At 64.2% G+C, this 21,107-nt stretch overlaps 2 protein-coding genes across 4 annotated transcripts; both read left to right on the top strand.

The window, feature by feature from the left end:
- The first annotated feature begins 585 nt into the window (after window positions 1–585).
- Window positions 586–7,878, top strand: SCRT1 (scratch family transcriptional repressor 1). Of its 2 annotated transcripts, none has more exons than XM_032415967.1 (2): window positions 586–924; window positions 2,903–7,877. In XM_032415967.1, exons 1-2 carry the CDS (start codon window positions 810–812, stop codon window positions 3,838–3,840), a joined length of 1,053 nt encoding a protein of 350 aa, XP_032271858.1. In that variant the 5' UTR covers window positions 586–809; the 3' UTR covers window positions 3,841–7,877. The 2 variants fall into 2 exon arrangements, with proteins under 2 accessions (XP_032271858.1, XP_032271859.1); XM_032415968.1 differs by lacking the exon at window positions 586–924 and adding an exon at window positions 1,694–2,168 and having other exon boundaries at window positions 2,903–7,878.
- Window positions 7,879–10,063: 2,185 nt separating this feature from the next.
- DGAT1 (diacylglycerol O-acyltransferase 1) lies at window positions 10,064–20,985 on the top strand. Of its 2 annotated transcripts, XM_032416052.1 has the most exons (18): window positions 10,064–10,370; window positions 15,021–15,108; window positions 16,915–16,955; window positions 17,036–17,121; window positions 17,211–17,263; window positions 17,458–17,563; window positions 17,715–17,834; window positions 17,938–18,012; window positions 18,106–18,209; window positions 18,308–18,346; window positions 18,441–18,482; window positions 18,565–18,609; window positions 18,689–18,801; window positions 18,881–18,946; window positions 19,029–19,116; window positions 19,204–19,266; window positions 19,364–19,464; window positions 20,066–20,985. In XM_032416052.1, the coding sequence occupies exons 1-18, from the start codon at window positions 10,174–10,176 to the stop codon at window positions 20,106–20,108; spliced, it is 1,470 nt and encodes a 489-aa protein (XP_032271943.1). In that variant the 5' UTR covers window positions 10,064–10,173; the 3' UTR covers window positions 20,109–20,985. The 2 variants fall into 2 exon arrangements, with proteins under 2 accessions (XP_032271943.1, XP_032271942.1); XM_032416051.1 differs by having other exon boundaries at window positions 10,065–10,370; window positions 19,364–20,985.
- The last annotated feature ends 122 nt before the right edge of the window (window positions 20,986–21,107 follow it).

Raw genomic sequence — 21,107 nt, 5'->3', positions numbered from 1 at the left:
CGCACCCCTCCCCCCGAGGACCCCCGCCCCCCGCTCGCCGCCGCCGCCGCCGCCGCTCGCTCCGGCTGCAGAACAATAAAGCAAGCCTCCTAGAGACCCCCGCCGAGGACCCCCGCCTGGCGGCCGAGCACCCGCGGCCCGCCCCTCGCCGCCCGCCGTGGCTGAGCGCGCCGGGTCGCTGGCCGAGGTGCTGGCCGGGCCGGCGCTGGCCGCGGTGCTGAAGCTGCTGGCGCTCCCGCCGCCGCCGCCGCCGCGTTCTCCGGGCCCGGCGCCTCCACCCTCAGGGGCATGGGGGGTCGCTGACTGAGGCTCCGCCGCGGCGGTGGGGGGGGAGGGGAAGGGGGCCGCGGAGCCGGGCCAGCCCTGCACCCACTCGCAGCCTCCGGGCCCGGGACGGAGCCGCTCCCCCTTCCCCACCCCCCACCCCCCGGCCTCCTCCCCCGCCTGTCCAGGGGCGGCACTGCGGGCTGGGAAGCCGGGACCAGAGGAGGGAAGGAAAGAAGGAAGGAAGGAAGGAAGAAAAGAAGGAAGGAAGGAAGGAAGAGAAGACAAGACAAGAGAAGAGGAGAAGAGAAAAGAAGAGAAGAGAAGGAAAAGAGGAGGAATCCAGAGGAGCAGAGGAGGAAACGCAGGGCAGGCAGGCAGGCAGGCAGGCAGGAGGACGGTACTCCAGCGGCAGCATCCAAAGGCCAGAGTGGGGACCCGTGCTGCCTCCGCCGCTCCTCGGATGGTGACGGGGCCCCGCCGCGGCCGCAGCCCCCCCGCGCCCCGGCTCCGCAGGCCCGCAGCGCCGGTGCCCCGCAGGAATCATGCCCAGATCCTTCCTGGTCAAGAAGGTCAAACTTGACACGTTCTCCTCGGTGGACCTCGAGAGCTCCTACGGGCGCGCCCGCAGCGACCTCGGAGTGCGACTGCACGAGAAAGGTGCGAGCTGGGCTGAGGCTGGGGACAGCAAGGGGCCCAGGACAATGCTGGAAGGGGTAGAGGACCAGAGTATGGGGATGGAAGGGCCGGGGGCCTCAGGAAATAGACCCGAGGGAACCAGAACCAGAAGGAGACAGTGGCTGAAGCTGGACTGTGGAGGAAGGTGGGGAGAGGGGAACGCAGAGGCAGGCCAGAACCGGGCCAAGGCCGGGCAGGGAGAGTGTCAATGCAGGAGAGAAGGTGGGGAGCAAGGATCCGAAACAGGAAGTACCTGAAGGTACACACGGACCCACACCCTGGCTATGCGTATGGACACTTGCTGATATGACAGGACCTGCCGTGCATGCAGACCCACACCCAGAAACCTGGGCCTTCCTGAGTATCAACCTCTCTTTCTTGGCTAGGGTCAGCAGAGTGCTGTGAGTTCCAGGGAGTAGGCATGGGTCCAGTGGGGGCCGCCACCTGTCAGGACTAGGGTATCAGCAGAGGGGCAGCAGTATTTCCCCTGCAACCAAAATCAGGGAGGAGGATGTGGGCAGGAGGGCTCTAAGTAGGGAGGTCCCAAGTGCTGGAATCAGGGGGAGGCTCTTTGTGTAAGGGTGCCCAAGTTCAAGGACAACTGTTAGCATGCAGGCAGGAGGGCTGGGAGTGCCAGCAGCGTGGGGTGTCGGAACAAGTGTGACCTGAGCCTGTGTGAGCCGAGCCTGTGTGTGAGCCTGTGTGCGCCCATGTGACTGCGTGTGGCCATGTGACTGTGTGCGCTTGTGTGTGACCCTGTATGAGTGTGTGCCTGCCTGTGTGCCACTACATGGGACCATGTGACTCTGAGGCCGCTGTGCACCCATGTGACTGGTGACCCTGGCTGAGTGTGTCCAGGGTGGCTGCGTGTGTGACCCTGCATGAGTAGGTGGTATGCTGGGATCAGCGAGCAGCCCACCCTGGGAGGACACTCCAGGGTTGATGGTGGCTGGGAAGCTGGGTGTAACCCTGAACAAGCCAGAGGCCGCATCATGTGGTGCGTGCATTTGTGACTCTGAGGTTGTGAGATCCATCTTGTACCTTGAGAACAACTGCAGTTACCGGCATTAATGATGCCGCCTGCCAGCAGCTTGTCCAGTGAAGGTGTCCCCTGGTGGGTGCCCTGGCACTCTCCAACGCAGCGACTCCCTGGTCGCCAGTCCTGAGGCTTGGGAAGGCGCTTACAAAGGGTTAGGGCCTGGGGGAAGAGGACTATGTGGAACAAGGTAGGACCCAAGGGTACAGGATGAACGAAGGGAGTCGGGGAAGAAGCAGAATGGATGGAGGGAGATAGGGCTGGAGCAGGAAGGGGGTCAAGTCCAGTGAGTAGTGGAAGACCTGGGAGGGAAGAAGGAGGTGCTAGAGAGGGTAGGAGGGGCTGCCGGAGGGAGAAGTCTTCAGGGCTTGTTGGGGGGCCTAGGGGACCAAGGAGGGGCAGCATCAAGCCTGGACACGAGTTCTAGGTGCCGAGGGGAAGAGCAGGTGGGAACCCCGAGAGGCAGAAGCGACGGGGTCCCTCGGTGGGCGGTCCCGGCTTTGTGCGCTGCGGGTCCGCAGTGTGTTGCATAATCAGGGAAAACTGCTGAAGTGGGGAGAACCCGAGGGGGAGGAGGGGTGGAGGAAGAAGGGCGAGGGAAGCGCCGCCCCTCCCCCCTGACCTTGAGGCTCCGCGGAAGGGGGGCAGCCGCGCCCGAGGATGCGCCTCTTTCCTCCCCCTGCGAGGGTGGGGCGGGCGGCGGGGGCGGAGCCGAGGCCCGGCCCAGTCTCATCTGTCCTCTCTTCTCTTCCCCTCCCTGCCTCCTCCATCCTCCTTGCCCCGCGGTCCCCCGGCCCCTTCTCCTTTGTCCTTTTTCTTGTTCCCTCCTTCCCGGACCCCGTGTTTCCCGCCGCCTTCCCGTGTGTGTCTCGCCCGCTGGCCGGTTCCCCCTCCCTCTGTCTGCCTGTCCACCTCGGCCCTCAGGATACCTCAACGACTACGCGGGGCCCGCCTCCGTCTACGATGGCGATGCCGAGGCGGCCTTGCTCAAAGGGCCGTCCCCAGAGCCCATGTACGCTGCGGCCGTGCGTGGAGAACTGGGCCCGGCGGCCGCGGGCTCGGCACCGCCTCCTACCCCGCGCCCAGAGCTGGCCACAGCCGCGGGCGGCTACATCAACGGCGACGCCGCCGTCAGCGAGGGCTACGCGGCTGACGCCTTCTTCATCACCGACGGGCGCTCGCGCCGTAAGGCCGCCAACGCCGCCGCTCCCTCCACGGCCTCTGCCGCAGCTCCCGACTGCGACGGCGGAGGCGGGGCCGGGGCGGGTGCGCGCGGCGCGGGGTCGGGGGCCGGGGGCCGGGGCGGCGCGCGCGGGGGGGTGAGCACGGAGGCGCGCGCGGGGCCCGGGGCTGGGGGCGCAGGGGGCCGGCACGCTTGCGGCGAGTGCGGGAAAACGTACGCCACGTCGTCGAACCTGAGCCGCCACAAGCAGACGCACCGCAGCCTGGACAGTCAGCTGGCGCGGCGCTGCCCGACGTGCGGCAAGGTGTACGTGTCCATGCCGGCCATGGCCATGCACCTGCTCACGCACGACCTGCGCCACAAATGCGGCGTGTGCGGCAAGGCCTTCTCGAGGCCCTGGCTGCTGCAAGGCCACATGCGCTCCCACACAGGCGAGAAGCCCTTCGGCTGCGCGCACTGCGGCAAGGCCTTCGCCGACCGCTCCAACCTGCGCGCGCACATGCAGACGCACTCGGCCTTCAAGCACTTCCAGTGCAAGCGCTGCAAGAAGAGCTTCGCGCTCAAGTCCTATCTCAACAAGCATTACGAGTCTGCATGCTTCAAGGGCGGCGCTGGCGGCGGGGGCCCCGCGGCCCAGGCGCCCGCCGCTTCGCCGCGGCTCAGTCCTGTGCAGGCCTAGGGCGGCGGTACGTCCGCCAGCCCAGCCGGGTCGGCTCTCAGCAATACGGGCCCCCAGGGAAGTCTCCGCCAGCGCCCGGGCGGAGGGGCCGGAGGGCGGGCCCCACCTCACAGCAATAGAGGGAGGGGGCCCGGCCCCGCCCCGCCCGCCAGGGGCCTTGTCGGCCCCTTCAAGCAATAGGGTCCTGAGGGGAGACCCACCCCGAACCCCCTCCCTTCCCCTCCAGGGTGCCCCAGGCTTTTTCCCAGCAATAGGGTCGAGGAGACCCAGAACCGAACCTCATCTCCGAGTTAGGTCTCTGAAGACGGGGGTGGGGTGAGGTGGGGAGCACCCCCCTCCTCCCTCCTCTGCGCCCCTGGATAGCGTCGCAGAGACTCAGGTCTTCCCCACCCCTTTCCCAAGCCTTCCAAGGGCCAGGCCTGCGGCCTAGACGTCCAGGGAGCAGACAGGGGGAGGAGCAGGAGGGAGGGTCCTGCAGAGGCGTCCCAACTCCTCAGTCTTCGCTGAACCCCAGGAGTGATAGACGCGTTGGGGATCGGGGAGAGAGGCGGAAGGCGGCACCCCTCTCCCTCGGGTTCTTTCTGGGGCCTCAGTCCAAGCCGCTCTCCCACCCTCGCCTCGCATCCTCTGCCAAATCCGAATTCTTCCAGCCCAGCTTCCCGGGCTCTGTCCTTCATAACGAATAATAATGACGCATATCGAATCGCATGGACTTATCCGACCTCCTCCGACCCCATTCCCGCCCTGCCCCGGGGCTCCCTCCCTCGTCCCCGGGCATTCGGTGTTGGAGGACGGATCCTGGGGCCCGGCAGGCAAGCCTGGGCACGGCCCATTACACACCTCTCTGTATTCGCTTTGCGGGTAAAGCCCCCTGGGGGGGTTGCGGATGCGTCGGGTTTCTTTCTTTCTGTATTTGTACGTTTTATTTATGAACGGATTGCACTCGGGTCAGGGAAGGGGCGCTGAGGCCCCCATCCTTCCCGCCGACGCCGGGGGCTTGGGATGTCCGGGATCATTTTCCCCGCCCCTGAACCCCGCCCCTACCTGGGCCCCACCCTCGAGCCCCAGGCCCCGCCCCCACTCTGTTGCCAACTTTCGCCCGTCTATGCCAAAGCCTCGGCGGCGACCCCGCCCCAAGGGCCCGCCCCATTGGCCGCCGCCTTTGTGACGTCACTGCATGCAGCCCCAACCCTCGTCCCGTCCCTCCCCGGGGCTGCCCGCTCCCTCTCCCTCTAGTTAGTCCGACGCCGACTATAGAGCAATAATGCGCACTGCATGCGAAGCTGCCGCCGCCTCTAGAGTTACTGAGAATCAGGTATCCCCCTGCCCTATCCACCCCATAGGCCCCTAGATCAGGGACATTGCGCGGGGCCGGACGCGCAGACTTTCTTCCCCTCCTCCTCCCTACCCCCCCACGGCAGAGCCCTGCGGGTGTAATGGTTCCAGGGGCTGGGGCGGGGTGGTTGCCCCCAAGACCCCTCCTTCAGTCATCCATCACCCACCGACTGTTCATTGGGCACTTATGTGCCAGGCCCGCTGCAGAGTCGGCCAGGGATGCAGCGACCTGCAGGGGGTGCATGTTCGCAACAGGGGTCCATCAGGTTCGGGTGGGCCAAGGAGAGCTGCATATGCAGAGAAAGGCCTGGTCCCTAGACCCAACCCTGCATCCCCCTTACCTCTTCCCACCCCAGCCCGGGTCCAGTGCTGGGTGCAATTGGGCTCTACCCATTCACTTGCACCTGGTGTTCTCAGCTCAGGTGGCACAGACCCAGGGCCCCAAGGCCCAGCACGACCAGGGCCACCCATACCGACTCTCAGTCCTTCCATCTTCTGGCCACCTGGGCTCTGCTGTGTGGGGCCAGGGCCCCAGGCCAGACAAAAGGTGCACGCTGGAGTGTATGACCTGGTCAGCCCCATCCCAGTGGGCCCCAAGCTGCTACCTAGCTGCACCTGCAGGAGCGGACTGAGGGCTCAGCACAGCAGGGCCCATATCCCAAGTCCTCTGTACCACAACTCGGAGTCCACACAGCTCCCAAGCTGGGGCCTGCCCTCCTGTGCTGGGGACACCCGCATGCACACGCACACACAGGCGCCCCACCCTACCCCGATACGCCTGTCTACCTACCTAAGGAGAAGGCCAGAGGGCCATGGGCCGGCCAGGGTCTCCCGCTTCTCCCTACACCCCGCCGCCGTGGAAAGCCATGGGCCCCCTCCCGCCCCCATAACTAAGCAGCACAATAACCGACTTAGCGAATTCAGGTAGAAGGAACGTTTAGGTAGCACCTATTTTGTACTGATTCTACGAGTAGGGCCCGAGATGCGGGGGCCCTCGGGTGGGGGTTGCGGCCGCCGGCCTGCCCCGCCCCCACCCCCGCCTGCGCCCCGCCGCCTTGTACATACTCCCACCCGGAACAGGCCGGGATTTTTACTCGGGCCGCGCCCCTCTTCCGCCCCCGTTTGGGGCTGGGCCGGCCGGACAGACGGACGGACGGACAGACCTCCTTCCTAAGCACAATAGCACCAGCTCCCCGGAGCGCCGCACCTCCACAAGGAGAATAAATGCCACTCTTGATAGAACTTGGAGTGTCGGGTTGATGTATCCAGTGCTGGGCCCATGCCACAGGGGGCGCTGGGATGTCCGGGGGTTGTCTTCCCAGTCCTGCTGCATCCCAGAGGCAAGACCGTGCAGGCGCAGTGCTGGGAATGGCAGCCTGCCCACGCAGCCCTGGGGTCGGGTCACAGCCTTTGTGCAGAGTGCACCAGTGTCCCTTTTCGCAAGAGGGCTATCTTCGTCCTCCCAGAAGGGCCAGCTTGGCAGGCCAAGCCGTGGGAGAAATCCCCTGAAGGCAAAGCAGTTGGCATTTGTCCTGTGGCAGGTTCATCTGCTCTGTGCCAGGAACTGAGGGAGCTAAGGGTCTCCAGCCTGAAGTCAGGCCCAGCCCAGAAGTGATCTAGAGTCACCAGAGTAGGTAGAGCAGGGCCTGCAGACCTATGGCCTACTCTCCCTGTAGGGGCTCCTGCTGCCCCTGGGGCCTGACAGCCACCAACAAGCCCTCCTCATGCCAGTGGAGGAAAGGGGGACAGCAGAGGGTGCAAGGTCTAGCCCCTTACTGCTGTGTGCTGCCCACATCCTGACCCCCCCACTGTCTGAGGAGGCCTCCAAGGACAGCTGACCCATGCTGGTTCTGGGGAGGTGCCACCCAGGGGACAAGAGAGGCTTCCACAGGCACCCACAGCCCTTGAGTTCTAGACAGGATGAATCAAATTGAGATGAGGGGTGGGACTGTGCTAGTTAGGGACAGCCCAAGGACAGGGACCCCCTGCCCCAGCAATGTCTCCTGATACCCAGGTAGGCAGGCATAAGCTGAGAGGCCCAAAGTCTTTGGAGACATGTAGTCAAACTAAGTCATCCCAGAGCCAGCTGTCTGAACCCTGGCAGGAGACAGGCCTGCCCAGAGTGAAAGTACCTGCTATGGGAGAGGTCAGTGTCCAGCTCCTTCTGCCCAGGGATCCTTGACTTTCACTCTCCCCAGGCTGGGGTAGGCTTTATAGCCCAATTTGCATATGAAGAATCAGCCTCAGGGAGAACAGCTTATCCAAGGCCTGCCTTGGACACAAGCCCTTCCCCAATACCCCACCCACCCTACACCAGCAGTCACACCCGAGTGAGGAATGTTCATTCCTTCCCAGCTTCAGGGTCTAGACTGGCTGTCTCTGCTTCTCCAGGACCCTGAGGGGCAATGGGGTGGAAGGACGGAATCTGCCTCCCTGAGGCCTGGAACGGGTTCAACCCTCAGTCTCCACAGATTTCCATGGACAGGACTTTGCATCCCAGAGAACGGGCAGCGCCGACTGCTGACCACCCTGTCCCATGTCTACCAGTTGGCCAGACCCTTCACAGGCCTCAGTGGCCTTCCTGTGGCGCCTCAGCCACAGGCTGAGCTTCTAAGCTCTGAACCTCTTCCAGCCAGGCCTGCAAGGCTCCTGGCCTCTAGTCCCCTAATCAGTTGCTTCCCCTGGCAGGGAAATCCCCACTGAGCTTTCTTCGATAACCCCTCTTGTACACCTTTGTCACCAAAAGCAACCCCACCTACCTTGACCTTCCCCCTCTCCCCTGGTGCCCTCGGCCTCATTTTCCCCTGGACCCCGAGGTAACTGGCACTGCCGGCGCGTTCTAAAGCTCCTGCGCTGACCCCCTCCCAATCCCGAAGACCCGGCCCGCCCGCTCTCTCCCACAGGCCTCCCTCCCTCCAGGCCCCGCCCCCGCCGGCACTGAGGCTCTTCCTTATTGGTGCTCTCACAGCCCGTGCCTGCCTATTAACTCGCTGTCTTGCTCTCCTCGCGCTCCGCTCCAGTGCGCTGGACTGGTCCTCTCCGGTGATCCCTCGTCCACTCTGGTAGCTTCACTCCTGCTGTCACTTGCCAGCCAAAGGCTTGGAGCCGGACGTGGACGCAGGCAGCCCCTTCCAAAATGACTCTTCACCCTTTATTGACTACTGACTCAGCCTCTCCAGGCCTACTGGGAGCCTGAGTCATCAATCTTCTCTGACAGCCTGGGTGGGCCCTGTAGTTCTTGGCTCTGTATTGGAAGGATGGCACAGCCAGAAGGCACGCGTGGGCGCGCGTGGCAGAGCTCCCAGGGCTCATTCCTACGCTCCAGGCTCCCGAGAGGACCCTCTCCTTTGTTCACCCTCCCTTGGGATCAGTATTCAGAAAGGCCTCGCCCTGCCTGGCCCAGGCCAGCCAGTGAACAGGCGCAAGTTCTGAAAGACTGGATAGGAGACGAGGATGAGCCTGACTCACCGAGGTCGGGCTGTGTAGGCATGCGGGAGGGGCTCTCCTGCCCAGTCAGGGCAGCCCCTTTGGCAGGTTACTCAAAGACACCTGCCAGGTAGCCCCAGCCTGCCAGGTAGGGATGACAGGCTGGTTATCAGTCCCAGATGACCTAGTGGCAACAGGAATGTGTCACCAGGGGGCCCAGGCACTCTGGTGAAGGCGGTGGAACAGGGGTGAGCCCAGCGGGAAGGCGGTGGCCAGTCCACACGGAGAGGTCGCTAACCTCAGGCTGAAACTCTCGGTTTATTTGCTGCTGGAGAGGTACTCTTCTTGGCCTTGATCACCTTAGGAGTGAATGGCTAATGGGTTTTGCTGCTGGGTAAACCCGTCCTGAGCCCCCAGTGAACCATCGCACCCGGAAATCCTGGATGTTCACACTCCATGCCCCATGCAAAGATGAGTGTCAAGCTAAGGTGGGAGGCGCACTAGCCCGCTTGCGGGCTGCACGGTGTGGTCGTGCAATGATACGGAAGCCGCTGGGTCCCCGCGATCCGGCACCCCAGGCTCCCCACACCCTGGCAAAACTAGCCCGGGTGGACACGAGGGAGGCCCAGCAAGTCTTGCGGACGTGGGCGGAAGGGGGGGCGGGTGGCCAGGGCGTGGCCACTCGGGGATGGGAGTTAGGGGCTACGCCTTCTCTATCCCCGCAGGGCACTTCGACCGGGAGTCAGTGGGCAGGGCGGGCGTCCCAGGGACGCGGGGCCGGAGGCCTTTCTCCTGCTCCATCTTTTGGTCTGGCGCTTGTTTGAACAAGCTAAGCCGTGGAAAAGCAGGTGCTTCTGCGGTGGTAACTAGAGGGTCGCGGAGCTCAAGTGCGCCCCGACGTGCGCTCGGGAGCCAACACGCTGGGTGGTGGGCGAGGCGAGTCCCCACGGACACGGCTCCTGGGCCGGACGCTAACGCAAGAGGCACTTCGTAAATAATCTACACCCCATACTCCGCGCCTGGCTGAGCAATGGCGAAACCCTGTGTTTACAGAGTGGTATGAGAAGCAGGGAAGCGTCGGGGGAGGCTCGCCGCTGCCAGGAAGCCTGGCAAGTTCCGTAGAGACGCTGAGGCCCGCGGAGAGGAAGGTCCGTCACGGGCCGGACGGCCGCAGCCCCACTCTCGGGCGTGCCGGACGACCGCGGCTCCCAGGGTGCCCCGTGCGGGGCGACCACGACTCCCAGCGTGCTGCGCGCGGGGCGACCGCGGCTCCCAGGGTGCCCCGCGCGGGGCGACCACGACTCCCAGGGTGCCTCGCGCGCCCTCGGACTACAAATGGGCGCGCGCCCCAGCGGCTGGCCAGTCAGGGGCTCCCAGAGCAACGAGACCGCCGTGCCTGGACTGCCTGGAGGGCGCGCGCTGATTGGCGGCCCGGGCCGGCGCGCGGGCTACGGCGTCCGGCAGGGGGCGGTGGCGGCGGTTGGCTGAGGGTCTGGAGGCGGGGCCGCGGGCCTTGAGTGCTGCGAGCCCGGCGGGCCACGACTCTGCTGGGACAGGGTGAGGGTTGAGGCCATGGGCGACCGCGGCGGCGCGGGCGGCTCCCGGCGCCGGAGGACGGGTTCACGGCCCTCGAGCCAGGGCGGCGGCGGGCCCGCGGAAGAGGAGGTGCGGGACGTGGGCGCCGGGGGGGACGCGCCAGCGCCGGCCCCGGCCCCCGACAAGGACGAGAACAGAGACTCCGACGTGGGCAGCGGCCACTGGGATCTGAGGTAGCGCGACGCCTCACCCCTAACCTCTGACCCCTGCCTGGGACCTTCCCCAGTTCCCCGGGCATGACCGCAGCAGCGCGGGCTCCGAGTCTGAGAGCCTGGCTCCCGGACTTCGCGTGGACAGGTGTGCCCCTAGGGCCCCTGCGGGGGAACTGAGGCACAGGAGTGGAGAGTCACTTGCCAAGGTCACCCACGTGGGGGCGTAGAGGGGCCGGCGGCAGTCCAGCTTCCAGAGCCCCCAGCCCCTCCACATATCCTCAGGCGGGTCCTCAGGCTCTTCCTCAGGGTGACCCGGGACCCTGGCCCCTATGCACAAGTCTTCTCTGTCTGCAAGGACAGGAGGGCCTTAGAGTCCCCTCTGCTAACTGCTAGGGGGGATCAGGCGGCCTGTGACTAAGGAGGTCTCTCCTGCGGGTGCCTTGGCGCTTGGGAAGTCTCCCAGAGGGCGGTGGCCCTGCTGGGGAGGCAGGGACTGCCTGAGGGACGGGGCAGGGCAGTGTGAGCTCTTTCTTGTCCCTGCAGACTCTCCCCAGAGTGATTTTCATGGGGGTCCCTCCCTCACCCAGAGCTCGGCTGGCCTGGGCCCTGCCTCCGTTACCAGCACAAGTGTCTTCTTGCAAGGACAGAGTTGGGTCCTGCATTGGGACTCTCACCCCCTGGTTAGGGTACAGGTGAAGGGCCACCCTGTTTAGCTGAAGGACTGCCAGGAAGGAGTTGGGAGCGTCTGGCTGATGGGGAGGACCTGGAAGGCCAGGGTATTGGCTCCCTCCTTCAAGCCAGCTCCAAGTGATCCCTTTGCCACATCCAGCCTCCTCCTCCCACTTCTGGCCTTCATTCTGGCCCAGGTGTCCTCGGGCACGTTGGTTTTGGAAGTACCTTTGGGGCTAGAGGTTATCAAGGAGGAAGCGGGCAATTGGTCAGTCTGCTGGCAAGGATTTGCTCTCTCAGTAAACAAGAACAGAGGCTTTCTTCACTGTGGTGAGAGGGTGGGTGAGGGTAGCTGGGGTCCTTGCCCTTGGGGTGCTCACAGTCCACCTGGAGATAAGATAATCTCAGCACTGAGCAGGCTGAGCGAAGGTCAGGAGTTTGTGAAGGCACTGTGGCAGAGGAGGGTGGTTTTACTGAGGGGGTGCTTGCTTCCTGTGGGCCTGGGGCAGTGCTGCGGGAGGCTACAAAGGACAGGAGGGCCTTAGAGTCCCCTCTGCTGACTGCCATCCAGGAGGCAGGGGCATGGCTAGCATGATCTCCTGCAAAGGTGGCAGGAGTTGGTGTCCTTTTGTGTAAGACGGGGGTGCTGGCTTTGGGCCACGTTGCCACTCTGGGATAGGCAGTCACTTCCCTGCTCTGCCAGGGCCTGGTGTCCAGAAGCCTCGTCCATGCTCCTGGTAGTTGGGCCGAGTGAATGGCAGCCCTGTCTGCCCAGCCTCAAAGTCTGGGCCCCCTGGGAAGAGGAGCAGGAGATGTCATGGACGGGCCTGCCCCGGGGGCTGGAGGGGGACCTGGCAATTACGGCTCCCTCCTAGTCTCCAGGTCATGCAGGCTCTGAGTGCTTGTTCCTCACACCCCAAGGTCGGAGGGCCCAGGGGGGCTGACAGAGTCAGGCCTTGCTCTGGCTGCCTCCTGGGATTTGGCCCCTGTGCTTCTCCTCCTTGTCCACCTCCTCTCACCTGTCTCCCTTTCCCTTCTGCTTGTTGTCTTTCCTTTTTTTTTTTTATTAAGATTTTTAATTTATTTATTTCACAGAATGAGAGAGCAGGAGAACACAAGCAGTGGGAGTGGCAGAGGGAGAGGGAGAAGCAGCCCGCCCCCCCGACCCCTGCCGAGCAGGGAGCCTGATGCAGGGCTCGATCCCAGCACCCTGGGATCATGACCTTGAGCTGAAGGCAGACGCTTAACTGACTGAGCCACCCAGGCGTCCCGTGCTTGTTGCCTCTCCTTTCCCCATTCCTCCTTGCTCCCTGCGCTCCAGGCCTCCTCCCCTCCCTATACTTCCTGCTCACCTTGGCCTGGGCAGGTGGGTCAGGCTCTGGTGTGAACTCATTTCTTCCAGCCCATGGCAAGGTGTGGCTGTGGGGCAGGAAGGAGGAGGCCCCGTACACAGTGCCCTGTGCCTAGGACATCTGGCCCTTGGTTCGTGGGCACTCCAGGCAGAGCCTTCTGGTTGCAGGGCTCCCCTAGGGTGTTTGTTCCTGGAATGTCCTGTTTCTTCCTCTTCAGCAGGGCCTGGGGATGTGGAGAGCCCACCTCATCACCTTGTATCCCAGGGGTCAACCCAGAGGCTGGGTGAAGGAAGTGCTGAGGAGGTGGCAGCTGGGAGGACAGCTGCCACTCTGTCCCCTCTTTGCTCTGTTTGGCCCTGGAGCTGGACCATGTGGTCCCCAGGTGTGATCCACACTTGGGAGCTGTGCCCCTGGGCAAGCTTTAAACTTCGGCAAGCCTTAGTTTCCCCTTGCACCTACCTCCCAAAACTGATGTGAGGGTTGAATAAGGTGACACATGTGATGAGTTACAGTGACCCTGCTGGTTGGGTGGACCTGGGGAGCATGTGTGGGACCGCTAGAGGTGTGGGGGGCCCTGGTAGTGGGGGAGAGGGAGACATAGATAGCTCTGGGTGCTGTGGCCAGGTCCTGCCTGTCTGCCCTCTGGTCCACTGCTGACTGTACCGGCCAGGCTGGACCTTGTGGGTTTTGGTGGACGGCGGGCTTCCTTCCCTGAGTCTCTGCTGCCTGGGGTCGGGGATGGTCAGGAGCCCTGTGGAGGGACCCAGGCAGGGGCTGTGGGCAGGTTGGGGAAGGCCTTGAGAGCCTGACAGTGGGGATCTGAAATTTTTATGCTGTTGTTTGGTGTCAGATTTGGAAAACAGTACCCATTCCCCACCCCTGTTTTCATCTTAGAGATTGCTGAAAATAAAACCAGCGTGGTCTTCTTGGTGACAAGGGGTCACATTGTTGTGAAATGTTTGCTGGATGGATGTTAATGTGCAGATGGGGGTGGCAGGTTGTGTCACAGGGTGGCCCTGGGATGGTTCCAGTGCAAGTGAATGGGCTCAAACTTGGCAGAAGGGCTGGGGAGGCCCCGTCTAGTGGACAAGCCCAGAGACCGTCCTCTCTGGGGAGTGGGGCCTTGGACTTCTGCTTGCCTCGCAGAAAGGCAGGTGCAGGGTCTCAGGGAGAAGAGGGCCTCGGGTGGTCTCACTGCAAGGCCCAGGACAGACCGGGAAGGTGGATACAAGGAGGCCTGTGACCGGGAGAGGCTGGTGGGCCAGGTGCAGTGCAGACCTTGCCTCTGCCTGGGCTACAGACCGCTGAGTAGCATCTCAGCCTGCCCAGCCCCTCACTTCCTGGTGTTGACCCCAGCCATAGGAAGACTTGCCACGAAGGCAGGATCAGCCCTGAGAGGACATCTGTGCCCCTGCTGCGTACTCATCCGAGTCTATTTCTCCTGCCTGGGGTCCTCAAGAGGTGGAGATGTGTCCACAGGAGGGAAGGGGAGGCCCTGGCCTCATGTCTTACAAAACTGGAGGCCTTGCTCAATGCTGTGTGGGGCTTCCTGGTGGCATGGCATCTGGGGTAGGGTGGGGCAGGCTGAGTGAGCCAGGAGCTGGGTTTGGGCCTTGCCCCAGCCGCACTGTGGCCCTTTCACTACCTCTGTGTCACCCTGAGGACCAGGCGGGGATGTGAGGGTCTGCTTATGTTTCCCCTACCCCATTAGTAGTGGGAACTCTCCTGCTTCTGCAGGAGACCTCCCTGCCATCAGGCCCCTGGCCCCTGGGTGGGCTCTTCTTGGCCCCCTTAGCCTGGACAGGAATACAATACTGACCCTGTGGTTGAACTGGGACAGGTTATACTTTTTCAGAAACAGTTGGAGGCTATGCACATGTATGAGGGCCCCTGTCCCCAGGCAGGTGCATGTGAGTCCAGTGCTCAGCTGGCTCTTGGCCTGGGGCCCGCCCTGTGCACACTCAGACCTGCACGGGCCAAATCTAGGGAGGAGGTTGTTTGAGGTGGGGGCCCCTCAGTGCACTGGGCAGTAGGATGGGCTGACTGAGCAAGGCAGATTCAGCCCCTGCCCCCACCTCTGTACAGAATTGTCTGGTGGGTCTCGAGATCCCTGGAGTGGACTCTTCCTGTGGGCCCATCACCACTCTGTAGCCACCATCATGGTGGCAGCCAGAGGCCTCTGGGGAGTGAGGATGGGCTCTTGGCCTGGGGTGCTCCAGCTCCGTGTAGCCCTGGGGTAGGCAGGGCCAGCTGTCCTGCTCCTGTTTGTGGCATGACTCTGCCTGCTGCCTGGAAGGGCAGGCTTCTGGGTGGTCCTGAGAGCTTGGCCCTGCCTGGCCCTTCTGTGATCGTGAATGGGGAGGAGGGTTTGTGGGCAGAAGAGAGGGCTGGGGGTGCATGGACCGTCCTGCTGGGCTAGGATGTACCAGAGTTGCTCCGAGGGAGGGGCTGGGGTCTGCTCTGCCCTGGGCCCCAAGGCTGGCTCCTGAGGGGCTGGACTTGGCTGGGCTCTTGGGTGTCTGCAGGCCCCCAACCTGCCCCTGGGCTTGGAGGAGTGCAGTGTTCTCACAGCCCGGGGGACTGGAGCAGGGCTGGCCTGGTGGGGGGCCTCAGCTGCTGCCTGCTTCTGAGAGTGTCTCCCGCCCAGCAGGTGCCACCACCTACAGGACTCTTTGTTCAGCTCTGACAGTGGCTTTAGCAACTATCGTGGGATCCTGAACTGGTGTGTGGTGATGCTGGTGAGTGGGGCCTGGGCTGGTGGGGGCGATGGTGGTGGTGGTCTCTGCACGGGCCGCACGTTCAGCTCTCATCCCTGTTGAATCGCAGAGGCAGCAGGTGTGAGTGGTCTTGGGGGTCCAAAAAGCTGCTTCTGCTGTTCTGAATGGCCCTTGTGGGTATGGAGCCCCTGGCAGGCCTGGCCTGCGGGGAGAGGGGTAAGCGGATGGCTCTTGGGCTCAGCCTGGCAGCTTCAGGCCCTGACTCTGAAGGCACCCAGCCTCTCTCCCTCAGCCTTGGTCCTAGGTGCCCCCCAGGGAGGGATTAGACAGAGCCCTTGCCTCCGCCTCACCGTGTGGCCTGGTTCCTGCTGGCCCCTTGTGGGGGTGGGGCTAGCAGTCCTGGCCCAGAAGCAGCTGGAGTCCAGGGCTCAAAGGCGCAGCCTGCAGGGTGGGGCAGGGGGCAAGGGCCTGTCTGGGCCCAGCCCCCACCACTCAGGCTGATGTGGCCAGAGGCCTTTGACCCTTGCCCTGACATCACCACCTCTGTTTCGGGTGTGGTTCCTCTGGTTACCCATGTGGAAAGGGCTCCAGGTACACCCACGTCCTCCCTGCCCATGGGCCCAGGAGGCTCTCTGCCAAGGGGCAATGCAGTCTGGTGGGTGGGAAGCTGGCTGGGCAAGGGGACAGTGGGCCAGACACCTGCCTGACCCTCAGGAGGTGTGTCCTTGGCCTCTGGAGGCCATTCCTGGCCTGGGGTGGGTTTGTAGAGGCAGTCATGGGGGGTGGGCCCTTGGCAGTTCGGGTAGCACTGCTTGTTCCCTGCAACCCTTCGGGCCCGCCTGGCCCTTTGTTACAGCCCCAAAACCTCTCCCCTGCTTCTGGTGCCTCTACCACCCCTTTGCTGACGGAGATGTGCATCCCAGGTTTGGGGCTGCTTGCTGTGTTCCCTCCATGGCCTGGGCCTTGAGGTGGGCATTGCCACTGGCAGCCCCAGCTCCTCCCTGCTTGCTGTGGGCTTGCAGGACAGGCCACCAGGCGTGGTGATGGCACATCTGTGCCGGGCAGGTCAGGCTGGTGGCTGGGGGAGGGCAGGGCCCCTGTGTCTCTCAGCTTGTCACCTCCTTGTGAAGCCTTCCCTGACCACTGAGGTAAGGGATCCCACCAGTCCCCTGGCCAGCATCACTATTCCACAGAATCTACCATGAGCCCTGGTCAGGGCCTGAGTTCGGTGCACTCGGCAGGGTCTGTGCATTATGGGATGGAGTAGGAGACCCTCATACCTGCAGAGGGAACCCATTCCCCAGCCCCAGGACAGAGCCAGGAGCCCATCTTGATGGGGGTTCTGTCCTTGGGAGCTGCTTTGGGGCCATGTGCCTGGGCTTGGAGTGCTATAGGATAGTGGAAGAGGGGCAGGGGCGTGAGTCCCAAGTGGCACTCGGGGTTCAGCTGCCTAGCCCCTGAGGACTCTGGTCAGCTTCTTCTCCCCACCCCCCTGGGTGTGGCTGCCCCCGGCACTGCAAGGACATCCTTGGGCCTGGGGGCCCTTACCAGCTGCTGCAGATACTGGTATCTGGTGTTGGGGTCGATTCCCTCTCGGGGTGACGGGGGCATCGCTGAAGGACTTCCTGTCCTGCACTAGTGTGGGGTGAGGTGGGTTGTAAGTCTTGGAGCTTGGTGTGCGGGTCAGACAGGACTGGGCTCACCGGATGCAGGTTTCTGTCCAGACCCAGGGCTCTTGCCCCTATAGGTGCTGAGAGGAGCTGGGTGGGGGGGCGGGGCACCCTGTGGCCAGGGCTAATGGGGCTGTGCCCTTCCTCTCTCTTGCAGATCTTGAGCAATGCACGGTTATTTTTAGAAAACCTCATCAAGTGAGTGTCTTCCCCAGGGCCTTGGCCCCGCCCCTGAGGCCCCACCCCACCTGCTCAGGCCCTCACCCCCCGATCCCCAGGTACGGCATCCTGGTGGACCCCATCCAGGTGGTGTCCCTGTTCCTGAAGGACCCCTACAGCTGGCCTGCCCTGTGTCTAGTTATTGGTGAGCTGGGAGCCAAGGAAGGCCTCGGGTGGAGACGGGACAGGGCTTGACCGGGGCCTGAACCTGCCCTATGACACTTACATCCTCAGTGGCCAATGTCTTTGCTGTGGCTGCGTTCCAGGTGGAGAAGCGCCTGGCGGTGGTAAGCAGCGCCCCCCGCCCCCCGCCCCCCGCCCTGCCCAGAGGTGTGCTCTCCTCACGGGGCCTGTGTGTCGCGCTGTGTGTAGCTCTCCTGGGAGGGGCTGTGCCCCGGCCCGGCGGCCCTTCCCCAGGGAGACCCTTTGCCAAGGGAGTGGGGGCACTGGCTGAGCACTCTGCCCCCCCCCACCCACCCAGGGTGCCCTGACGGAGCAGGCAGGGCTGCTGCTGCACGTGGTCAACCTGGCCACCATTCTCTGCTTCCCGGCGGCCGTGGCCTTGCTGCTCGAGTCCATCACTCCAGGTGTGCCCCTTCCTTCATCCCACCCCGTCCCAGCCTGTCTCCGGGGCCCGCAGGAGAGGCCCAGGCCCACCCCCGCAGGGGCGGGGCCTGCGCTGTGGCTCTCCCGTGGGCGGTGTGGGAGGGCTGTGGCCTGAGCCTGCCTCTCCTGCAGTGGGCTCCGTGCTGGCTCTGACGGCGTACACCATCCTCTTCCTCAAGCTCGTCTCCTACCGGGATGTCAACCTGTGGTGCCGAGAGCGAAGGGCCAAGGCCAAGGCCAAGGCCAAGGCCGGTGAGGGGCTGCCCGGGGCTGGGGCCTCAGAGCTCGTGCCACCCGACCCTGGGCCAGACCTGGGCCGCAGCAAGGCCTCACCCACCCCCCTCCTTGCTTGTAGCTTCTGCAAGTACGAAGGCCAACGGGGGAGCTGCCCAGCACACTGTGAGCTACCCACACAACCTGACCTACCGTGGTGAGGACCCTCCCCGGGACGTGGCCGAAGGACAGCAGGGGAGGGACAGCACGGCCAGGCCTCGCCAGTGCAAGCCCCACCCTTCTGTTCCAGATCTGTACTACTTCCTCTTGGCCCCAACTCTGTGCTATGAGCTCAACTTTCCCCGCTCTCCCCGAATCCGAAAGCGCTTCCTGCTGCGGCGGCTCCTTGAGATGGTGAGGATGGAGGCTGGCAGTGGGGACGGGGCAGGGGCTGGGGGAGCTGCCAGGTCCTGGGGGGTGCTCAGCCTGCTACTCTCTGCTTCCTCCCTCAGCTGTTTTTGACTCAGCTCCAGGTGGGGCTAATCCAGCAGGTACGCTGGGCGGGGCGGGGCTGGGGGCGGGGCCGGGCTGGGGGCGGGGAGCGCAGTGCGGGCCCGAGAGCTGACACGGTGCCCTCCTCTACAGTGGATGGTTCCCACCATCCAGAACTCCATGAAGCCTTTCAAGGTGAGTGGTCGGGTTCTCCCGTGCTGGGGTGGACGGCAGGTGGGGTGCAGCTCAGGGAGGCAGCCGAGCTCTGTCTCTGCAGGATATGGATTACTCACGCATCATTGAGCGCCTCCTGAAGCTGGCGGTGAGCAGCATGGGCGGCTGGGGGGGGCGTGGGCCGGTGGGTGGGGTGTCCTGCAACCTGGTACCTGCCCCCCCCACAGGTCCCCAATCACCTCATCTGGCTCATCTTCTTCTACTGGTTCTTCCACTCCTGCATGAACGCCGTGGCGGAGCTCATGCAGTTTGGAGACCGGGAGTTCTACCGGGACTGGTGGTGGGTGGCCTTGGGTGTGGAGCTGGGGGCTGGGCTGCATCCTGGTGCAAGCCAGTCACTCGCTGCTCTCGACCCCCAGGAACTCTGAGTCTGTCACCTACTTCTGGCAGAACTGGAACATCCCTGTGCACAAGTGGTGCCTCAGGTGGGCGGGGCGGGGCGCGTACAGTGGGCGGCAGCCTCCCGCGTGGACCCAGGCACCTGTCCCACGGCCCCTCCCTCCACAGACACTTCTACAAGCCCATGCTTCGACGGGGCAGCAGCAAGTGGGTGGCCAGTACGGGGGTGTTCTTCGCCTCGGCTTTCTTCCACGAGGTGAGTGCTCCGTGGGCACGACCTGCCTCGTCTCCAGGGCGGGTGCGGCCCGCCGAGATGGCTGACGCCCCATCCCTCCTGTTGCAGTACCTGGTGAGCGTCCCTCTGCACATGTTCCGCCTCTGGGCCTTCACAGGCATGATGGCTCAGGTGAGCGTGCCACCTCCCCGCCTCTGCCCCAGGCCCTGGGCGCGTCCAGCCCTCGGGTCACGCGTTACGGCCGGCTGACTGTGGCCTCTGTCTCCAGATCCCCCTGGCCTGGATAGTGAGCCGCTTCTTCCGGGGTAACTACGGCAACGCAGCTGTGTGGCTGACGCTTATCATCGGGCAGCCGGTGGCCGTGCTCATGTACGTCCACGACTACTACGTGCTCAACTATGAGGCCCCCGTGGCAGGGGCCTGAGCTGCTCCGAGGCTGGGCCTCCCTGCCACCTCCCGTCACCTCACTGCCCACGAGCCCGCCCCACCTGTGCGCTGGGGAGGGGGCTTGGCTGTCCGTTGTCTCCTCCCAGCCCCGGAAGGCTTCTCCGCCCCCATGGGGCTCCTTCCTGCCCTGCTCAGGGACGGCAGACCAGGCACAGGCCAGTGTCCCAGGAACCTGTGCCGATCCTGCCCAGGGTGAGGGGATCAATAAAGTGCTGTCCAGAGTGGCTGCCCTCAGCCTGCTGGGGTCGTCGGGTGCTAGTGGTGCTCTCGGGAGGGGGAGCTGAGTCCCACTGGCCTTCCGGTGCCTCTACCTTCGGGTGCTGTGTCCTGGCGGGGGGAGGGGGGCGCGGTTCCTCCCCCCAGCACTGTCTCTGCATCACAGGAGGCAACCTCCACGGCCCAGCAAGGCCCGGCTGCCCTTGTCAACCCCGTGTGTGCATGGGTCGGGGTCGGGGCGCAGCTCAGAGCTCCGTGGTCCCCGTGCCGGGGTCCTGGAACAGGGTGCCCACGGACTTCTCCGCAGGGGACCTTGGCTCGGGGCAGCGGTTGGAGTCTGGTGTGTGTAAGAGGGTCAAGAATCAGAACGAGCAGCTGGGCCGGCAGAGCTGCGTGCCTGGTGTCATGCTTGGGCTGTGGCGCTCGCAGCGGCCGAGTCCACGGACCTTGGGGTGGGGGCTCTGTGTCTCCTGGGTGAGGCAGGTGGCCGGGCCCAAACCTTGACCTGGGTCTCCCTCGTGAGCACACGCATCCATGCAGAAGCTTGAACACCAGCCCTCGGCCCTCCCTGGGACCCAGGAGGAACTCTCAGCTCCCCTCAGTTTGAGCCCTGCCCACTCGGTTTTCCTTGCATTGGGCTGGGCAGTTCCCACGTGCAGCCTGAGTGTGGCCCTCAGGAAGCCCTGCTCCCAGACCCTACTACCCGCCACACTGGACAAAGGTGGGGGGACAGCCCTGAGCCCCTGTTCCCACCTAACTTGGTGGGTAGGCTCTATTAGAGACCCCGAGGCCATGTGAGGCTGGACGTGGCCCGGTTAGAGACGTAGTGTGACAAGGTAGGTGTCTGAGGAGGTGCGTGGGCAGGGGCCTCAAGAGCCGGGCTGCCCCTGCCCCAGCCAGAATCTGCTCAACCTCACGTCCTCACCTCCTCTGGCCGTGCTGGGGTCAGGGGGACGGGGGCTCGCTGGGGATACCCTTTGGATCCCAGGGTGGAGGCAGCGTCTCCCTGGACCCTGCTGGGGATGGTGAGTAGTGGGTGGGCGCCAGGGGGCACGGAGCATCAGGTAGGCTGCTCTGTCCTGTCACCCCCCCACCCTTCCCCTGCTCCCAAACCAGCCCAGTGCCTTGAGAATGCGTGACGAGCAGGGACGCTCGGCCAGGAAGAGGCGTCCGGCAGCCCATGCGGGCTCCACCTGGTCCCCTTGTGGGGAGGTCTTTGGAAGGGTCCTCGAATAAAGGATTCTGAGCACACACGGGTCCTGTGGAGTCAGGCGCGCACGGCTATGCTCCGGACATCTACCTTCCCCCCACCCCCACCCCTAAGGAGGCCATCATGGCCCAGACCTCCA

This window comes from Phoca vitulina, unplaced genomic scaffold, assembly GCF_004348235.1.
Source record: "Phoca vitulina isolate PV1807 unplaced genomic scaffold, GSC_HSeal_1.0 scaffold18, whole genome shotgun sequence".
NCBI lineage: Eukaryota > Metazoa > Chordata > Mammalia > Carnivora > Phocidae > Phoca > Phoca vitulina.
Note: the sequence above shows the minus strand (reverse complement) of the source record. Positions and strands in the feature narration are given on the sequence as shown.

Bases quoted from the DNA above. Each gene is read 5' to 3' on its own strand.
- SCRT1 (XM_032415967.1), top strand. From the start codon at position 810: ATGCCCAGATCCTTCCTGGTCAAGAAGGTCAAACTTGACACGTTCTCC. The intron at 925-2,902 runs GTGCGAGCTGGG...CTCGGCCCTCAG, and splicing joins AGTGCGACTGCACGAGAAAG to GATACCTCAACGACTACGCG.
- DGAT1 (XM_032416051.1), top strand. From the start codon at position 10,174: ATGGGCGACCGCGGCGGCGCGGGCGGCTCCCGGCGCCGGAGGACGGGT. The intron at 18,947-19,028 runs GTGGGCGGGGCG...CTCCCTCCACAG, and splicing joins GTGCACAAGTGGTGCCTCAG to ACACTTCTACAAGCCCATGC. The intron at 19,117-19,203 runs GTGAGTGCTCCG...CTCCTGTTGCAG, and splicing joins CCTCGGCTTTCTTCCACGAG to TACCTGGTGAGCGTCCCTCT.